At 44.6% G+C, this 22,217-nt stretch overlaps 1 protein-coding gene across 1 annotated transcript in view; it reads left to right on the forward strand.

Moving 5' to 3' along the window:
- LOC121555305 (divergent protein kinase domain 2A) overlaps window positions 1-18,817 on the forward strand; it is a 93,367-nt gene extending 74,550 nt beyond the window's left edge. Inside the window, exon 4 of the mRNA XM_041869130.2 lies at window positions 17,655-18,817. Within this exon, the coding sequence (XP_041725064.2) occupies window positions 17,655-17,998 (344 nt within the window). The 3' untranslated portion in view covers window positions 17,999-18,817. The remainder of the gene's footprint in view (window positions 1-17,654) is intronic.
- The last annotated feature ends 3,400 nt before the right edge of the window (window positions 18,818-22,217 follow it).

Here is a 22,217-nt window from a genome sequence, read left to right on the forward strand (position 1 = left end):
AGGGAATTCTTACTAGGATTAAATGTCAGAAATTGTGAAAAACTGAGTTTAAATGTATTTGGCTAAGGTGTACAGTGGGGAAAAAATACTTATTTTCCACCATAATTTGCAAATAAATTCATTAAAAATCCTACAATGTGATTTTCAGGATTTTTTTTTCTCATTTTGTCTGTCATAGTTGACGTGTACCTATGATGAAAATTACAGGCCTCTCTCATCTTTTTAAGTGGGAGAACTTGCACAATTGGTGGCTGACTAAATACTTTTCCCCCCCACTGTATACTCCATTTAAAAACAACCAGAGCTGAGACTGAAAGACACTTAAACCTGAGGATAAATCTCGTCTGTTTAAATAGAGGCTGATTTGACTTTCAACTCCAACATGCAAATGGCTTCAGCAGGTATCCGGTTTCCTGCCACAATCACACCATCTGTGAGAGAGAGGTGTAGTAGGTTCAGTGTAGCTATAGTGCTGATTATAGTGTACATGGTCAGAAGGCTATTGTCCTTATTATTTAGCAATAGGTATTGCAATGACAATAGGAGGGATTTTGGAAAACACACAGTTTTTCGAAGCTGGTCAATGTAACTGCATTGGTAGGCATGCTGTGTATTTGACCCGACGTCGTCTCAGGGTGGTTTGGAGCGAGAGGGATGTGGAGTGAGGAGAATATAAAAGCCTGATATCAGGGCGGGAGGAAGACGGTCACTAACCACACTCTCAACCAGAGTTCCAGGAGTCATTTGAATTGGAAATAATGTGGTTTGTTTCCAGGTTCTGGTTGGGGAGGAAGGAAGGTGATCAGAACATTTTTCTTTTGGAGTTTCAGACAAAGAAGCAACAAAGTACTTTTTTTGCTGCGCTCATCAATGAACCTATCGCAAAGCCTTCACCTTGATATAGACACACACAGACTTCACCTTGATATAGACACACACAGCCTTCACCTTGATATAGACACACACAGCCTTCACCTTGATATAGACACACACAGCCTTCACCATGATATAGACACACACAGCCTTCACCTTGATATAGACACACACAGCCTTCACCTTGATATAGACACACACAGCCTTCACCATGATATAGACACACACAGCCTTCACCTTGATATAGACACACACAGCCTTCACCATGATATAGACACACACAGCCTTCACCTTGATATAGACACACACAGCCTTCACCTTGATATAGACACACACAGCCTTCACCTTGATATAGACACACACAGCCTTCACCTTGATATAGACACACACAGCCTTCACCTTGATATAGACACACACAGCCTTCACCTTGATATAGACACACACAGCCTTCACCTTGATATAGACACACACAGCCTTCACCTTGATATAGACACACACAGCCTTCACCTTGATATAGACACACACAGCCTTCACCTTGATATAGACACACACAGCCTTCACCTTGATATAGACACACACAGCCTTCACCTTGATATAGACACACACAGCCTTCACCTTGATATAGACACACACAGCCTTCACCTTGATATAGACACACAGCCTTCACCATGATATAGACACACACAGCCTTCACCTTGATATAGACACACACAGCCTTCACCTTGATATAGACACACACAGCCTTCACCTTGATATAGACACACAGCCTTCACCTTGATATAGACACACACAGCCTTCACCTTGATATAGACACACACAGCCTTCACCTTGATATAGACACACACAGCCTTCACCTTGATATAGACACACACAGCCTTCACCATGATATAGACACACACAGCCTTCACCTTGATATAGACACACACAGCCTTCACCTTGATATAGACACACACAGCCTTCACCTTGATATAGACACACAGCCTTCACCTTGATATAGACACACACAGCCTTCACCTTGATATAGACACACACAGCCTTCACCTTGATATAGACACACACAGCCTTCACCTTGATATAGACACACACAGCCTTCACCTTGATATAGACACACACAGCCTTCACCTTGATATAGACACACACAGCCTTCACCTTGATATAGACACACACAGCCTTCACCATGATATAGACACACACAGCCTTCACCTTGATATAGACACACACAGCCTTCACCTTGATATAGACACACACAGAAAGTACAGCCTGAATTCAAAATACTTTTTTTTTTTCTCTCACCCATCTACATACAATATCTCAAAATGACAGTAAAACATGTTTTTAGAAATGTTTGCAAATTTATTGAAAATGTAATACAGAAATATCTAATTTACGTAAGTATTCACACCCCTGAGTCAATATTACATTTACATTTACGTCAATTAGCAGACACTCTTATCCAGAGCGACTTACAAATTGCTGCATTCAACTTATGATAGCCAGTGGGACAACCACTTATTTGTTTATTTGTATTTATTTTTTATGGGGGAGTGGGGGAAGAAGGATTACTGTTATACTATTCCAGGTATTCCTTAAAGAGGTAGGGTTTCAAGTGTCTCCGGAAGGTGGTCAGTGACTCCGCTGTCCTGGCGTCGTGGGGGAGCTTGTTCCACCATTGGGGTGCCAGAGCAGCGAATAGCTTTGACTGGGCTGAGCGGGAACTGTGCTTCCGTAGAGGTAGGGGGGCTAGCAGGCCAGAGGTGGATGAATGTAGTGCCCTCGTTTGGGTGTAGGGTCTGATCAGAGCCTGAAGGTAAGGAGGTGCCGTTCCCCTCACAGCTCCGTAGGCAAGCACCATGGTCTTGTAGTAGATGCGAGCCTCAACTGGAAGCCAGTGGAGTGTGCGGAGGAGCGGGGTGACATGAGAGAACTTGTGAAGGTTGAACACCAGACGGGCTGCAGCGTTCTGGATCAATTGTAGGGGTTTAATGGCACAGGCAGAGAGCCCAGCCAACAGCGAGTTGCAGTAATCCAGACGGGAGATGACAAGTGCCTGGATTAGGACCTGTGCCGCTTTCTGTGTAAGGTAGGGTCGTACTCTGCGAATGTTGTAGAGCATGAACCTGCAGGATCGGGTCACCGCTTTGATGTTAGCGGAGAACGACAGGGTGTTGTCCAGGGTCACGCCAAGGTTCTTCGCACTCTGGGAGGAGGACAATGGAGTTGTCAACCGTGATGGCGAGATCATGGAACGGGCAGTCCTTCCCTGGGAGGAAGAGCAGCTCTGTCTTGCCGAGGTTCAGCTTGAGGTGTTGATCCGACATCCACACTGATATGTCTGCCAGACATGCAGAGATGCGATTCGCCACCTGGTTATCAGAAGGGGGAAAGGAGAAAATGAATTGTGTGTCGTCTGCGTAGCAATGATAGGAGAGACCATGTGAGGATATGACAGATTCAAGTGACTTGGTGTATAGAGAGAATAGGAGAGGGCCTAGAACTGAGCCCTGGGGGACACCAGTGGTGAGAGCACGTGGTGCAGAGACAGATTCTCGCCACGCCACTTGGTAGGAGCGATCTGTCAGGTAGGACGCAATCCAAGAGAGAACAGCTCCGGAGATGCCCAACTCGGAGAGGGTGGAGATACAATACATGTTACAGTCACCTTTGGCAGTGATTACAACTTTCTGGGTTTATTGTACAATATTTGCACATTATTTTAAAAATTCTTCAAGCTCTGTCAAGTTGGTTGTTGATCATTGCTAGACAGACATTTTCAAGTCTTGCCATAGATTTTCAAGCCGCTATTAAGTCAAAACTGTAACTAGGCCACTCAGGAACATTCAATGTCGTCTTGGTAAGCAACTCCAGTGTATATTTGGCCTTGTGTTTTAGGTTATTGTCCTGCTGAAAGGTGCATTTGTCTCCCAGTGTCTGTTGGAAAGCAGACTGAACCAGGTTTTCCTCTAGGTTTTTGCCTGTGCTTAACTGTTCAGTTTATTTTTGTCCTAAAAAAAAACGCCCTAGTCCTTGCAGATGCAAGCATACCCATAACATGATGCAGCCACCACCATGCTTGAAAATATGAAAAGTGGTACTCTGTGATGTGTTGTGTTGGAATTGTCTCAAGCATAGCACTTCATATTCAGGACATAAGTTCATTTATTTTCCAATTGCAGTTTTACTTCAGTGCCTTATTGTCTGTGTGTGTATCTTCACAGTCCCCGTTGTTCCATAAGGTATATTTTACCTGTTTTTTAAATCTGATTCTACTGCTTGCATCAGTTACCTGATGTGGAATAGAGTTCCATGTAGTCATGGCTCTGTGTAGTACTGTGCGCCTCTCATAGTCTGTTCTTGACTTGGGGATTGTGAAGAGACCTCTGGTGGCATGTCTTGTGGGGTATGCATGGGTGTCTGAGCTGTGTGCTAGTAGTTTAAACAGACAGCTCGGTGCATTCAGCATGTCAACACTTCTTACAAAAACAAGTAGTGATGAAGTCAATCTCTCTTACACTTTGAGCCATGAGATATTTAGAATGCTATTAATGTTAGCTCTCCGTGTATATTTAAGGGCAAGCCATGGTGCCCTGTTCTAATCCAATTGTAAATTTCCGAGGTCCCTCTTTGTGGCACCTGACCACACGACTGAACAGCAGTCAGTCTAAGGCACTGCATCGCAGTACTAGCTGTGCCACTAGAGATCCTGGTTCGAATCCAGGCTCAGTCGTAGCCGGCCGCGACCGGGAGACCCATGGGGCGGCGCACAATTGGCCCAGCGTCGTCCAGGGTAGGGGAGGGAATGGCCGGCAGGGATGTAGCTCAGTTGGTAGAGCATGGTGTTTGCAACGCTAGGGTTGTGTGTTCGATTCCCACGGGGGGTATGAAAACTAAAAAAAAAAATGTATTCACTAACTGTAAGTCGCTCTGGATAAGAGCGTCTGCTAAATGACAAAAATTTAAAATGTAGTCCAGGTGCAACAAAACTAGAGCCTGTAGGACCTGCCTTGTTTACATTTACATTTTAGTCATTTAGCAGACGCTCTTATCCAGAGCGACTTACAGGAGCAATTAGGGTTAAGTGCCTTGCTCAAGGGCACAGACAGATTTTTCACTTAGTCGGCTCGGGGATTAGAACCAGCGACCTTTCGGTTACTGGCACAACACTCTTTACCACTAAGCTACCTGCCGCCCCTTGTTGATAGTGTTGTTAAGAAGGCAGAGCAGCACTTTATTATGGACAGACTTCTCCCCATCTTAGCTACTGTTGTATCATTATGTTTTGGCCATGACAGTTTACAATCCAGGGTTACTCCAAGCAGTTTAGTCACCTCAACTTGCTCAATTTCCACATTATTTATTACAAGATTGAGTTGAGGTTTAGCGTTTAGTGAATGATTTGTCCCAAATACAATGCTTTTAGTTTTTGAAATTAATTTCTGTTAGCCTTAGATTGAAGATGTGGCAATATCTTCCGCTATTATCCTCAGTAATTTTCTATCCAAGTTGTCAGACCCCGGTGGCTTGTCAATGTTCATGGACAACAATATTGTTTCACCTCTTCCACTTTACAGAATTCAAAATTATGTATTCAATGCTTGTCTTTCATAATTTGATCAGTTATACTTGGATGTGTAGTGTCAGCGTTTGTTGCTGGCATGTCTTGCCTAAGTTTGTTAATCTTGCCAATTAAGTAATTGGCAAATCAGTGGGTTTTGTGATGAATGAGCCATCTGATTCAATGAATGATGGATTGAGTTTGCCTTTTTGCCCAAAATGTAATTGAAGGTGCTGCAAAGCTTTTTACTATCACTCTTTATGTCATTTATCCTTGTTTCATAGTGTAGTTTCTTCTTCTTTTGTTCTGTTTAGTCACATGATTTCTCGATTTGCAGTACATTTGCCAATCGGTTGTGCAGCCAGACTTATTTGCCATTCCTTTTGCCTCATCCCTCTCAACCATACAATTTTTCAATTCCTCATCAGTCCACAGTGATTTAACAGTTTTTGCAGTCATTTTCTTAATGGCTGCGTGCTTATTAGTAACTGGGATAAGCAATTTCATAAATATGTCAAGTGCAGTGTCTAGTTGATCCTCATTACACACCACGGACCAACACAAATTATTTACATCAACAACATAGGAATCATTACAAAACGTATTGTATGACCTCTTATACACAATATTAGGCCCAGCCTTTGGAACTTTGGTTTTCCTAGATATGGCTACTATATTGTGATCACTACATCCGATTGATTTGGATACTGCTTTCAAGCACATTTCAGCAGCATTAGTAAAGATGTGATCAATACATGATTTCCTGTACTGTTTGTAACTACCCTGGTAGGTTAACTGATAACCTGAACCAGGTTGCAGGCACTGGTTACAGTTTGAAGCTTTGTCCTGAGTGGGCAGCTTGATGAAAGCCAGTCAATATTTAAATCACCCAGAAAATATACCTCTCTATTGATATCACATACAGTGCATTCGGAAAGTATTTAGACCCCTTCCCTTTTTCCACATTTTGTTACGTTACAGCCTCATTCTAAAATGGATTAAAATAAAAAATATCCTCATCAATCTACACACAATACCCCATAATGACAAAGTGAAAAACAGGTATTTAGACATTTCTGCAATTGAATAAAAAAAAAAAGGTTTTCTATGAGACTCGAAATTGAGCTCAGGTGCATCCTGTTTCAATTGATCATCCTTGAGATGTTTCTACAACTTGATTTGAGTCCGCCTGTGGTGAATTTAATTGATTGGACATGATTTGGAAAGGCACACCTGTCTACAGTGAGGGGAAAAAGTATTTGATCCCCTGCTGATTTTGTACGTTTGCCCACTGACAAAGAAAGGATAAGTCTATAATTTTAATGGTAGGTTTATTTGAACAGTGATAGACAGAATAACAACAAAAAAATCCAGAAAAACGCATGTAAAAAATGTTATAAATTGATTTGCATTTTAATGAGGGAAATAAGTATTTGACCCCCTCTCAATCAGAAAGATTTCTGGCTCCCAGGTGTCTTTTATACAGGTAACGAGCTGAGATTAGGAGCACACTCTTAAAAGGAGTGCTCCTAATCTCAGTTTGATACCTGTATAAAGGACACCTGTCCACAGAAGCAATCAATCAATCAGATTCCAAACTCTCCACCATGGCCAAGACCAAAGAGCTCTCCGCGGATGTCAGGGACAAGATTGTAGACTTACACAAGGCTGGAATGGGCTACAAGACCATTGCCAAGCAGCTTGGTGAGAAGGTGACAACAGTTGGTGCGATTATTTGCAAATGGAAGAAACACAAAAGAACTGTCCATCTCCCTCGGCCTGGGGCTCCATGCAAGATCTCACGTCGTGGAGTTGCAATGATCATGAGAACGGTGAGGAATCAACCCAGAACTACACTGGAGGATCTTGTCAATGATCTCAAGGCAGCTGGGACCATAGTCACCAAGAAAACAATTGGTAACACACTACGCCATGAAGGACTGAAATCCTGCAGCGCCCGCAAGGTCCCCCTGCTCAAGAAAGCACATATACAGGCCCGTTTGAAGTTTGCCAATGAACATCTGAATGATTCAGAGGAGAACTGGGTGAAAGTGTTGTGGTCAGATGAGACCAAAATCGAGCTCTTTGGCATCAACTCAACTCGCCGTGTTTGGAGGAGGAGGAATGCTTCTTATGACTCCAAGAACACCATCCCCACCGTCAAACATGGAGGTGGAAACATTATGCTTTGGGGGTGTTTTTCTGCTAAGGGGACAGGACAACTTCACCGCATCAAAGGGACGATGGACGGGGCCATGTACCGTCAAATCTTGGGTGAGAACTTCCTTCCCTCAGCCAGGGCATTGAAAATGGGTCGTGGATGGGTATTCTAGCATGACAATGACCCAAAACACACGGCCATGGCAACAAAGGAGTGGCTCAAGAAGATGCACATTAAGGTCCTGGAGTGGCCTAGCCAGTCTCCAGACCTTAATCCCATAGAAAATATGTGGAGGGAGCTGAAGGTTCGAGTTGCCAAACGTCAGGCTCGAAACCTTAATGACTTGGAGAAGATCTGCAAAGAGGAGTGGGACAAAATCCCTCCTGAGATGTGTGCAAACCTGGTGGCCAACTACAAGAAACGTCTGACCTCTGTGATTGCCAACAAGGGTTTTGCCACCAAGTACTAAGTCATGTTTTGCAGAGGGGTCAAATACTTATTTCCCTCATTAAAATGCAAATCAATTCATAACATTTTTGACATGCATTTTTCTGGATTTATGTTGTTGTTATTCTGTCTCTCACTGTTCAAATAAACCTACCATTAAAAGTATAGACTGATCATGTCTTTGTCAATGGGCAAACGTACAAAATCAGCAGGGGATCAAATACTTTTTTCCCTCACTGTATATAAGGTCCCACAGTTGACAGTGCATGTCTGAGCAAAAACCAAGCCATGATGTCGAAGGAATTGTCCGTAGAGCTCCGAAACAGGATTGTGTCAAGGCACAGATCTGGGGAAGGGTACAAAAACATTTCTGCAGCATTGAAGGTCCCCAAGAACACCGTGGCCTCCATCATTCTGAAATGGAAGAAGTTTGGAACCACCAAGACTCTTCCTAGAGCTGGCCGCCCGGCCAAACTGAGCAATCGGGGGAGAAGAGCCTTGATCAGGGAGGTGACCAAGAACCTGATGGTCACTCTGACAGAGCTGCAGAGCTGCAGACTTCCTCTGTGAAGATGGGAGAACCTTCCAGAAGGACAACCATCTCTGCAGCACTCCACCAATCAGGCCTTTATGGTAGAGTGGCCAGACGGAAGCCACTCCTCAGTAAAAGGCACATGACAGCCCGCTTGGAGTTTCCCAAAAGGCACCTAAAGGACTCTCAGACCATGAGAAACAAGATTCTCTGGTCTGATGAAACCAAGATTTAACTCTTTGGCCTGAATGCCAAGCGTCACGTCTGGAGGAAACCTGGCACCATCCCTACGGTGAAGCATGATGGTGGCAGCATCATGCGGTGGGGATGTTTTTGAGCGGCAGGGACTTGGAGACTAGTCAGGATCGAGGCAAAGATGAACGGAGCAAAGTAAAGAGAGATCCTAGATGAAAACCTGCTCCAGAGCGCTCAGGACCTCAGACTGGGGTGAAGTTTCACCTTCCAACAGGACAACGACCCTAAGGACACAGCCAAGACAACGCAGGAGTGGCTTCGGGACAAGTCTCTGAATGTCCTTCAGTTGTCCAGCCAGAGCCCGGACTTGAACACAATCAAACATTTCTGGAGAGACCTGAAAATAGCTGTGCAGCGACGCTCCCCATCCAACCTGATAGAGCTTGAGAGGATCTGCAGAGAAGAATGGGAGAAACTCCCTAAATACAGGTGTGCCAAGCTTGTAGTCTCATACCCGAGTAGACTTGAGGCTGTAATCGCTGCCAAAGGTGCTTCAACAAAGTACTGTGTAAAGGGACTGAATGCTTATGTAAATGTAATATTTCAGTTTTTATATTTTTTATAAATGTGCAAAAAAAATATATAATATATGTTTTGCGTTGTCATTATGGGGTATTGTGTGTAGGGGAAAAAACAATTTAATCCATTTTAGAATAAGGCAAAATGTGGAAAATGTCAGTGTCTGAATACTTTCTGAAAGAACTGTACATTATCAAGCATTTCACATGTTATCCAGAAACTGACTGTTAGCACTTGGTGGTCTATAGCAGCTTCCCACCAGAATGGGCTTTAGGTGAGGCAGATGAACCTGTAGGTATATTACTTCAATAGCATTTAACATGAGATCGTCTCTAAGCTTTACAGGAATGTGGTTCTGAATATAAACAGCAACACCTCCACCATTGGCATTTCTATATTTTCTGTATATGTTATAACCATGTATTGCTACCACTGTATCATCAAAGGTATTATCTAAGTGAGTTTCAGAGATTGTCAGAATATGAATGTCATCTGTTACTAGCAAGTTATTGATTTCATGAACCTTGTTTCTTAAGCTACATATGTTCACGTGGGCTATTTTTAGCACTTTTCTAGAATGTTTTCATTGCTTTACTGGGAAGCTTGGGTCATTGTCTCAACGCAGCCTTATAATGCTGTGAAAGGATCCAGGAACCCAAATGATTTGGGTGGATCCCATCCTCCTTATAAAACAAGCTTTGTTTCCAGAAGGTATCAAAATTGTCAGTAAATGTTACACCCACAGAGATGCAATTGTCTCGTAGCCAGTTATGGAGGGCTAAAAGTCTGCTGAACCGTTCAATGCCACGGTTTAGGGAGGTCAGAGGGCCAGATATTATGGGGTGTTTGGGGCAGAGGGCCAGATATTATGGGGCGTTTGGGGCAGAGGGCCAGATATTATGGGGCGTTTGTTGGTGTCAAGTAGTGACCCAATCAGTTCTTTAAAAACCATCTTCAGCTGTTCTGAGCTGCCCTTCATAATGTAATTGAATCCCACATGAACTATGATAGACTCAATTTCCTTATGCTGGTTTAAAATGTTTGGGAGCAGCTTATTGGTGTCCTGGATAGCACAAAGGGACTAAGACATTTTTCACCATTGAACTGCCCAATACAACGGCTGGAGAAAGGGATGGAGAAACCCACCCATTCCTACCCCTCACACAATTCCTTGAGCCTTTCACGGGCCCACGAGAAGCAGGATAGCGTACACCCGCTGCTCCTGGCAATAAGTCCAGACCTCCCACAGCAGGCAGTGCCCCGTCCGATCCAGAGAGAGGGAAAGGAGCCAAACTCCACAACGAAGCCACTGCTGGAATCAGCTTAGTTGGAGTCAGCACAGCACAGCTGTCCCAGACACAGGCAGTCCCAGACACAGGCAGTCCCAGACACAGGCAGTCCCAGACACAGGCAGTCCCAGTGATGAAGGCGCAGGTAGATGAGGCACCAGGTCTTCATGTCATTCTGCTCCGGACCTCTCCCAGACACTCCAGTCCGCTTAGCAGCACGCGGCTGCCTTCTGTTTCCACGACTTGTGACATGGGGACCAGCGATGATTGGAACAATCCTCTTGCTGTTCTCCGTCTACTCCACCACAGGATGGAGGAGGAGAAGCAGATGGAAACGACTTCCTTGGCAGGCAATGAAATTTATCAACCCATGGAGGTCTGGATTTGGAGTCACCCTCAAAATTAAAGTGGAAAACTACACTACAGGCTGATCCAACTTTGATGTAATGTCCTTAAAACAAGTCAAAATGAGGCTCAGTAGTGTGTGTGGCCTCCACGTGCCTGTATGACCTCCCGACATCGCCTGGGCATGCTCCTGATGAGGTGGCGGATGGTCTCCTGAGGGATCTCCTCCCAGACCTGGACTAAAGCATCCGCCAACTCCTGGACAGTCTGTGGTGCAACGTGGCGTTGGTGGATGGAGCGAGACATGATGTCCCAGATGTGCTCAATTGGATTCAGGTCTGGGGAACGGGCGGGCCAGTCCATAGCATCAATGCCTTCCTCTTGCAGGAACTGCTGACACACTCCAGCCACATGAGGTCTAGCATTGTCTTGCATTAGGAGGAACCCAGGGCCAACCGCACCAGCATATGGTCTCACAAGGGGTCTGAGGATCTCATCTCGGTACCTAATGCCAGTCAGGCTACCTCTGGCGAGCACATGGAGGGCTGTGCGGCCCCCCAAAGAAATGCCACCTCACACCATGACTGACCCACCACCAAACCGGTCATGCTGGAGGATGTTGCAGGCAGCAGAACGTTCTCCACGGCGTCTCCAGACTCTGTCACGTCTGTCACATGCTCAGTGTGAACCTGCTTTCATCTGTGAAGAGCACAGGGCACCAGTGGCGAATTTGCCAATCTTGGTGTTCTCTGGCAAATGCCAAACGTCCTGCACGGTGTTGGGCTGTAAGCACAACCCCCACCTGTGGACGTCGGGCCCTCATACCACCCTCATGGAGTCTGTTTCTGACCGTTTGAGCAGACACATGCACATTTGTGGCCTATGAGGCCCTAGCTAGCTGACGGGGCAGTGTGGTTGGGTTGGTTGGTTCTTCTATCCTCATGGATAAAGTAAAAGAAGGAAAAGTATCCCTTGTGGGGACATTTCCCACATCCCCATGAGGACAAAGGCTATTTTAAGCTTAGGGGTTATGTTTAGGGTTACATTTAGTGTTAAGATTAGAATTAGGGTAAGAGTAAGGGGTAAGGTTATGGTAAGGGTTGAGGTTAGGGAAAATAGGATTTTGAATGGAAATATATTTTAGGTCCCAACGTCAGCAGCAGTGTGATTGAGTCATTCTGACAGGGCCGGAGGACCACTGCATTAGAAAGGCTGATCCTCTGATTATTTTGGAATCCTCAGGGATCATCCTCTTCTCTAACTATTGATCTGCTTTCTCATCATGTGAGATTTGTTTTCCTCTATCGACCTCACAAGTCCCTAAACAGAAAAGATAAATATAACATGCACTGATGAAGGAGAAAGGAAAGTGTTCACATTTTTTGATTGGTTCAATAAAACAGGAAAGTGGTTTGTCTATTTTTGCCAGATGAAATGTTTAATGAGTTTGTTGATTGGTTGTATGTATCCCAAAATACACAGACTCTTGCAGTAATCTCCTTCAGGGCCTGGTCATGTAAGATTTTCCATTTTGATTGTTTTCCTACTACAAATCATGCCAATTGAAAATGTATTAAAAAAATAGACCATCTAGCAGCCATTTTAAATCCCCATGCTTGAAGCTGCCAAGATGGTCCCATGGTAGGCGATTGTTTTGTTCACAGAGTCTGGATCAATTCCAATTCAGCTAAAATTGTTTTTAATAGCCCACAACAATGATAGGGATATTATGCGTTTACTGCTGTTGAAATGTAATGGACTTGCTCTAACCATTGCTAGTCCCTCTTTCACAGTATTCCTAGTCATATCATCCATGTCTTTAGTCCATGGTTTCCGTCAAGATTTTAATTGATCGGACATTTTGAGTAACGTACTGGTCATCCATATGCATTGGGTGCGTAACCCATTGAGGCCGTCCACCCCCGCAACGAGGGATATTGGCCAAATGAGCCACATTTACGCCTCCTTAAACAGCCTATAACTAGTTACAAAAACATTATCCCTTGTGTCTCGATGTGTAGCATATGCAAAACTGTATAGCCTATTGTTTTATTGGTTTTTACTTTCCTAAAACAATAATTTTCCACCTCGCGGTTCAGCTGTCAGAGATTTGAGCACTAATTGCATGCCTATAGGCTTAGGCATCCACTGTATTATATTCATATAAAATGTGATAAACAGTACCAGTCAGAAGATTTGGACATTGTAGAATAATATTGAAGACATCAAAACTATGAAATAACACATATGGAATCATGTAGTAACCAAAAAAGTGTTAAACAAATCAAAATATATTTTATATTTGAGATTCTTCAAATAGCCACCCTTTGCCTTGATGACAGCTTCGCACACTCTTGGCATTCTCTCAACCAGCTTCACCTGGAATGCTTTTCCAACAGAGTTCCCACATATGCTGAGCACTTGTTGGCTGCTTTTACTTCACTCTGAGGTCCGACTCATCCCAAACCATCTCAATTTGGTTGAGGTCGGGGGATTGTGGAGGCCGGGTCATCTGATGCAGCACTCCATCACTCTCCTTCTTGGTAAAATAGCCCTTACACAGCCTGGAGGTGTGTTGGGTCATTGTCCTGTTGAAAAACAAATGATAGTCCCACTAAGCCCAAACCAGATGGGATGGTGTATCGCTGCAGAATGCTGGGGTAGCCATGCTGGTTAAGTGTGCCTTGAATTCTAAATAAATCACAGACAGTGTCACCAGCAAAGCATCCCCACACCATAACACCTCCTCCTCCATGCTTTACGGTGGGAAGCACACATGCAGAGATCATTCGTTCACCTACTCTGCGTCTCACAAAGACACCGTTGTTGGAACCAAAAATCTCCAATTTGGACTCCAGACCAAAGGACAGATTTCCACCGGTCTAATGTCCATTGATCGTGTTTCTTGGCCCATGCAAGTCTCTTCTTCTTATTGGTGTCCTTTAGTAGTGGTTTCTTTGTAGCAATTCGACCATGAATGCCTGATTCACACAGTCTGCCTTTCCTGTGGCAGTCCTCATTAGAGCCAGGTCAAGAGAATGCCAAGAGTGTGCAAAGCTGTCTTCAAGGCAAAGGGTGGCTACTTTGAAGAATCTCAAATATAAAATCTATTTTGATTTTGTTTAACACTTTTTTGGTTACTACATTATTCTATATGTGTTATTTCATAGTTTTGATGTCTTCACTATTATTCTACAATGTAGAAAAAAGTAAAAATACACTTTTGACTGGTACTGTATGTAAATAAGGTATTTCTGTTTCTTATTTGTAATACATTTGCAAAAAAAATCTAAACACCTATAAGGAAGATAAACTTAGGCTTAGCCCCAGAGAGAGAGATAAAGATATTCCGGCGGGAAATGAATTTCTTTCTCCTTGTCAGATAGGCTACTGCGTCTGCTATGCAGATATAGGCGTGCAGAAGGAGGCTAATTCGTTAGTCTTCAATAAGAATATTTAAAAAAATAAAGATAAGCATTATATTGTTAGAATATAGGCCTAAAACGTTCTTCCGCACCTCACTGTCGGAGTCAGTTGGAGCGCCGGTGTGCACTGCGTTCATATCATAGACCAGCAGTATAATAGACTGATAGCCCCATTACATTTACATCACACCAAACCTTCACAAAAGTTTATGAACTTTACATTTACATTTTAGTCATTTAGCAGACGCTCTTATCCAGAGCGACTTACAGGAGCAATTAGGGTTAAGTGCCTTGCTCAAGAGCACATCGACAGATTTTTCACCTAGTCGGCTCGGGGGATTAGAACCAGCGACCTTTCGGTTACTGGCACAACGCTCTTAACCACTAAGCTACCTGCCGCCCCTTAACTTTATTAAGGTAATATCAAAAGTAAGTCGAGCCATTCTTTATAGGGAAAATACCAGAAGTGTATTATGTCACGGCAAACACAACATTACATTTGGCCAAAGAAAATGGTTAAACGGAATGAAACAAAACACTTCCGAACTGGTTTAAACCTTCACAGAAGTTTTGAGAAGGCTATGTTGCAGAAATTACCAAGAACACCTAGTGTACCCAACAAATGACAGCAATAGGCTAATGATATTTATTTTACAACAGGCTTACTTATAACCTATCTTAAACTAAATACGGAGCACACGATTAAAAAATACATATCAAAACTTAATTTAGCCAAACGAAAATGTCTCGACAAAATGAAACAAAACTTGTTTTGCATATTTTAAAGAGCTGGTTTGGATGAATAAATAGGGCTACAATAATAATAAAACAAATTATTATAAATATGAAGATTTTTTTTTTTCAAAGAATGCATCCTACCTGAACAGAGGCTTGCACAATAGCTTGCGTTTGGCCAAGCCAACACTCTTCTTCTCATCTTTGTCCCCTACAATAGTACAACTTTTATATATGGAGGACGTTCCCCTTATAGCAGGGCTACAGGCTAACATTTCCCCCTGGTGGCACTGCTCCTTCTAAGTCTTTCAGTTTGTGGCACCAGCCAATGATTTGGCTTCACGCAATACCAACATTTCGTAGGCCTTTCATCTTATAAAGTCATTCACAGCTTTATTAAAAAGTGTAATATACTTCTGAGATGGTATTGAATAAATATGTTGTTTCATCATCTCGTGATGACGTGATTCAAAATATTTTTATGTGTAATAATCCAGTGATTGTCATTACTGTTATAAAATATATATATATATATATTTTTTTTTTGTACAATATAGATCAATTTGCCTGTGTCTTTATGTGTGCTAATATCATAGGCTAATTTATTTGGGGCTAATTCTCCACCTGAGTAAGGAAACTCAAAACACATTAGCTAGATCACTAACTAAATATAATACCCTATATAATAATAATATATAATAATATCATAGTAGTCATGTATTAATCTAACAGTACATTTAATCCTTAAGAGTCGCAAAAAATCCCCATCATAATCCGTCAGTTTAAGCTAGAGATATATTTTTGCATGTGCTGCATCTCAATCCACCGCATCTACCGATGTCGGCCTTCCACATCTGCGGTGGACGGTGGCCGAGCTGAAGCGGTGTTTGTCAGACAATGAGGCATCCCCCCCCAAAAAAATCGCTCTTCTCACTATGGAAAAGGGAGACTCTCACGAACACGATGGTGTTCTCTGTCAGCTCTACGACCCCCAAAGGACTCCTTTTAAGGTCATCCATGCAAACAAATGGAAGTAGTTATGTGCCAACAAAAATAAGGGGTTAAATATGTGCCCCAAAAAATAACAAATAATCCTGAGCTGTCTTATATAGCGTCTCCTAGATATAGGACATACACTTTAAAAACCTTATTCCTTATGATTCATTTTTTGACTGTCTTTTTTTCTCATTTATGAATGTGTTATTCAATGTGTTTCTATGGGCTACAGTAGTAAAGGACTAATTCAATATCTTATCAAATCGTTTTTTCTATATAGAAAGGGGTCCAAAAAATGCAAAATCAAATAGCTAAATGATCCATGGTATGACCATCTTAAAACAATTCCATATGTTAGCTTCTCTTTCCATCTGTTATCCAGAGCGACTTACTGGTTAAGCACCTTGCTCAAGGGGGCATCAACAGATGTTTTGCTCTTAACCGCTAGGCTACCTGCCGTCCAATAGTTATATCTCTCAACCTGCTGTCTCACCTCTCTTCCGCTCTCCCTCCAGAGAACTACCATGGGTGACACCTGTCTGTCTGTACCTGTCTGTAACTGTCTCACCTCTCTCTCTCTCGCTCTCTCTCTCTCTCTCTCTCTCTCTCTGTCTCTGTCTCTCTCTCTCTCTGTCTCTCTCTCTCTGTCTCTCTCTCTCTCTCTCTCTCTCTCTCTCTGTCTCTGTCTCTGTCTCTGTCTCTGTCTCTGTCTCTGTTCTCTCTCTCTCTCTCTCTCTCTCTCTCTCTCTCTCTCTCTCTCTCTCTCTCTCTCTCTCTCTCTCTCTCTCTCTCTCTCTCTCTCTCTCTCTGTCTCTGTCTCTGTCTCTCTCTCTCTCTCTCTCTCTCTCTCTCTCTGTCTCTCTCTCTCTCTCTCTCTCTCTCTCTCTCTCTCTGTCTCTGTCTCTGTCTCTGTCTCTGTCTCTCTCTCTCTCTCTCTCTCTCTTTCTCTTTCTCTCTCTCACCCTCTCCCTCTCTTTCTCTCTCTCTCTCACCCTCACCCTCTCCCTCTCTCTCTCTCTCTCTCTCCCACCCTCACCCCTCTCTCTCTCTCTCTCTCTCTCTCTCTCTCTCTCTCTCGATGCGAAGTGTGGTACCTGTCTGTCTGTTGTGTACCTGTCTGTCCATACCTGCTGTCTCATCTCCTCTAGCCTCTCTACATCCAGAGAACTATGACGTGGTACCTGTCTGTCTGTGGTCTGACCTGTCTGTCTGTGGTCTGACCTGTCTGTCTGTGGTCTGACCTGTCTGTCTGTGGTCTGACCTGTCTGTCTGTGGTCTGACCTGTCTGTCTGTGGTCTGACCTGTCTGTCTGTGGTCTGACCTGTCTGTCTGTGGTCTGACCTGTCTGTCTGTGGTCTGACCTGTCTGTCTGTGGTCTGACCTGTCTGTCTGTGGTCTGACCTGTCTGTCTGTGGTCTGACCTGTCTGTCTGTGGTCTGACCTGTCTGTCTGTGGTCTGACCTATCTGTCTGTACCTGTCTCACATCTCTCTCTCTCTTCTCTCCCTCTCTCTCTCTCTCTCCAGATAAACCAGAGAACTATGACGTGTGGTACGAGAGTCGCTTCGAGGACTGTGACAAAGAGGCCTGCCTGTCCTTCTCCAAGGAGTCTCTGTGTAACCGTGTCACCGTGGACCACAACTACTACGCTGTGTGTCAGAACCTGCTGTCGCGCTACGCCACGTGGCGAGGGACCACCGGCGGCCTGCTCCACGACCCCCCCGCCCACATAGCCAAAGACGGCCAGCTGGAAGCTCTGTTGGACGAGTGCACCAACCCCAAAAAACGCTACGGACGCTTCACGGCCGCCAAAGAGCTGAGAGACTACCTCACCCAGCTAGTGGCCGCCTCCTCCGCCACGGCGAGGTAATAAACAGAGCTGGCGGTTGGCGGTTAGCGGTTAGCGGTAGCCTGCATCTCGGCCAGACGGTTGTTCAGGGTTAGGTTTGGCTTTGGGTTTGACCCCCCCCGCCTGACCTTGTCCCTGTGAACTTGACCATGACCTTTTTGAACCTTGACCCTCCTCCTCGTCTCACTTCAAGTCCAGGAGATCTCCACCCCCACTGGTCACACGGCAGCAGCAGTTATTGGTCCTCTCCTCTCCTGGTGGAAACCAACCAGCACGGCTTCGGAGGAGATGTTTAAACTGAACTGAGAATGTCCTTCACCTCCGGTTTACATGGTCCTGACTGACTGTGTGGTAGCTGGTGAGAATGACGTGGTTGGAGATGGAGGACCAGGAGAAAGAGGATCAGCGGTCTAAGGGGGCTCCAGTGGAGCTTTAACCCATGGCTAGGCTAACATAGACTGACTTCTCTCCTCTGCCCAGCCCAGCTCAGACCCTCTCTGTCTATCCATCAGGACTCTTGTGTTTGCTAACATTTCATCTCTACCATTATTTTTCTGACAGCATCTGTTGTGCTTATGGTTTGGGGTTGAATGAATCTCAGAACAGGAGCATGTTTACATTTCTGCTGTCTGTGTTCTGTCAGGGGGAAGGGTAGCTAGCTCAACTCTCCTACAGTCCCACATACAGTCAGGTAGCTGGAGAGACCTGGGCACAGCACCACAGGTAAAGAGAGGAAGAAAAACCCTTGGCTAAGTCTTAATTCCTGCTACTCTGAGAGAGAGAGAGAGAGAGAGAGAGAGAGAGAGAGAGAGAGAGAGAGAGAGAGAGAGAGAGAGAGAGAGAGAGAGAGAGAGAGAGAGAGAGAGAGAGAGAGAGAGAGAGAGAGAGAGAGAGAGAGAGAGAGAGAGAGAGAGAGAGAGAGAGAGAGAGAGAGAGAGAGAGAGAGAGAGAGAGAGAGAGAGAGAGAGAGAGAGAGAGAGAGAGAGAGAGAGAGAGAGAGAGAGAGAGAGAGAGAGAGAGAGAGAGAGACAGAGAGAGAGAGAGAGAGAGAGAGAGAGAGAGAGAGACAGAGAGACAGAGAGACAGAGAGACAGAGAGACAGAGAGACAGAGAGACAGAGACAGCTTCTCATCCTGTAGGCCGTCTGGCAACACAATCTGCATAGAAACGTTTGTGTGATTCCAACTAGGGTCAGGGTTAACCAAGCTCCCTTCTCTGTGTTAAATCAGTAGTGATTACTTCAACAGATAAATAAAGGAAAGATGGATGCGTTTTCAAAGTATTCAAACGGACCCTAACAATTGGCCCACAGTGTGAATGCCGCAATGCCATTGCAATGGACTGCAGTACCTACAGAGTCTCTAATTGGCTGTAATTGATAAATGAGTCATTGTCTGACTGTTTGAAAGGGGAAATGCTGATCCTGTCCTAACTGTTCTGTGTTTTATCTATTTCCTCAATAACCCAGATTTGGATCCTCACATTTTGTCATTTCATAGCTCTGAGTTTCTGTTCAATATTAAACGTTGTCTCCTCACCACTCAGTGTCACTTTGAGCCATCAAGCTTTAAGTCGCCTTTATTTTTCATCTCCAACAAATTAGCACATTTGGGTTGATTTTGCACTTGGTGGACCAATAAATTAAAGTCCAAGTAATCATAATGTGCTGTATGTTAATTTGAATGGTGAGAGGTTTGTTCTATATCAACGTCCTCTTGTCTCAGAGCTGGGGAACAGAAGACCAACGTCCTCTTGTCTCAGAGCTAGGGAACAGGAGACCAACGTCCTCTTGTCTCAGAGCTGGGGAACAGAAGACCAATGTCCTCTTGTCTCAGAGCTAGGGAACAGGAGACCAACGTCCTCTTGTCTCAGAGCTAGGGAACAGGAGACCAACGTCCTCTTGTCTCAGAGCTAGGGAACAGGAGACCAACGTCCTCTTGTCTCAGAGCTAGGGAACAGGAGACCAACGTCCTCTTGTCTCAGAGCTAGGGAACAGGAGACCAACGTCCTCTTGTCTCAGAGCTGGGGAACAGAAGACCAATGTCCTCTTGTCTCAGAGCTAGGGAACAGGAGACCAACGTCCTCTTGTCTCAGAGCTGGGGAACAGAAGACCAATGTCCTCTTGTCTCAGAGCTGGGGAACAGAAGACCAACGTCCTCTTGTCTCAGAGCTGGGGAACAGAAGACCAACGTCCTCTTGTCTCAGAGCTAGGGAACAGGAGACCAACGTCCTCTTGTCTCAGAGCTAGGGAACAGGAGACCAACGTCCTCTTGTCTCAGAGCTGGGGAACAGAAGACCAATGTCCTCTTGTCTCAGAGCTAGGGAACAGGAGACCAATGTCCTCTTGTCTCAGAGCTGGGGAACAGAAGACCAACGTCCTCTTGTCTCAGAGCTGGGGAACAGGAGATCAACGTCCTCTTGTCTCAGAGCTGGGGAACAGAAGACCAACGTCCTCTTGTCTCAGAGCTAGGGAACAGGAGATCAACGTCCTCTTGTCTCAGAGCTAGGGAACAGGAGATCAACGTCCTCTTGTCTCAGAGCTGGGGAACAGAAGACCAACGTCCTCTTGTCTCAGAGCTGGGGAACAGGAGATCAACGTCCTCTTGTCTCAGAGCTAGGGAACAGGAGATCAACGTCCTCTTGTCTCAGAGCTAGGGAACAGGAGATCAACGTCCTCTTGTCTCAGAGCTAGGGAACAGAAGACCAACGTCCTCTTGTCTCAGAGCTGGGGAACAGAAGACCAACGTCCTCTTGTCTCAGAGCTAGGGAACAGGAGACCAACGTCCTCTTGTCTCAGAGCTGGGGAACAGAAGACCAACGTCCTCTTGTCTCAGAGCTAGGGAACAGGAGATCAACGTCCTCTTGTCTCAGAGCTGGGGAACAGGAGATCAACGTCCAACAGTCAATGCTGTGCACTACAGTCTATAGACGCAGTTTGTGTCCCAAATGGTACCCTATTCACTATATAGTGCACTATTTTTGACCAGAGCCCTCTGGCTCTACATAGGGAATAGGGTGCCATTTGAGATACCTATAGTCTATAAACGCAGTCAGATAATAATTTACAGTCAATACAATCCACCACACAGGACACTACTTTAGTAGTGCACTATATAGGGAATCAGGTTGGTTTAGCTAGGCTACTAAAGGAGTGCACTATATAGGGAATAGGGCGCCATTTGGGTACGTATACCTTGTTTTGTTGTTATCAGCAATGTTTCCTGTTTCCCCTGGCCTGGAGGATTGTGATTGGTTCGTTCAGTAGTTGGAGGAGGAGGGATTTGTATGTGCGTAAATAACTGTCCGCTTTTTTCATCATATCAGCAAGTCTGATTCTACTGTGCCTTTCAATCAAAAGTTGTATTTTACAACTTTTTAGTGGGTTTAAATATTAAAATATATGAATATACAGTATCTCGCAAAAGTGAGTACACCCCTTCACATTTTTTGTAAATATTTGAGTATATCTTTTCATGTGACAACACTGAAGAAACGACACTTTGCTACAATGTAAAGTAGTGAGTGTACAGCTTGTATAACAGTGTACATGTGGTGTCCCCTCAAAATAACTCAACACACAGCCATTAATGTCTAAACCACTGGCAACAAAAGTGAGTACACCCCTAGGTGAAAATGTCCAAATTGGGCCCAATTAGCCATTTTTCCTCCCCGGTGTCATATAATTTGTTAGTGTTACAAGGTCTCAGGTGTGAATGGGGAGCAGGTGTGTTAAATTAGGTGTCATCGCTCTCACACTCCCTCATACTGGTCACTGGAAGTTCAACATGGCACCTCATGGCAAAGAACTCTCTGAGGATCTGAAAAAAATAATTGTTGCTCTGCATAAAGATGCCCTGGGCTATAAGAAGATTGCCAAGACCCTGAAACTGAGCTGCAGCACGGTGGCCAAGACCATACAGCGGTTTAACAGGACAGGTTCCACTCAGAACAGGCCTCGCCATGGTCGACCAAAGAAGTTGAGTGCACGTGCTCAGCGTCATATCCAGAGGTTGTCTTTGGGAAATAGACGTATGAGTGCTGCCAGCATTGCTGCAGAGGTTGAAGGGGTGGGGGGGTCAGCCTGTCAGTGCTCAGACCATACGCCGCACACTGCATCAAATTGGTCTGCATGGCTGTCGTCCCAGAAGGAAGCCTCTTCTAAAGATGATGCACAAGAAAGCCCGCAAACAGTTTGCTGAAGACAAGCAGACTAAGGACATGGATTACTGGAACCATGTCC

The sequence above is a fragment of the Coregonus clupeaformis genome, unplaced genomic scaffold (genome assembly GCF_020615455.1).
Source record: "Coregonus clupeaformis isolate EN_2021a unplaced genomic scaffold, ASM2061545v1 scaf0030, whole genome shotgun sequence".
NCBI lineage: Eukaryota > Metazoa > Chordata > Actinopteri > Salmoniformes > Salmonidae > Coregonus > Coregonus clupeaformis.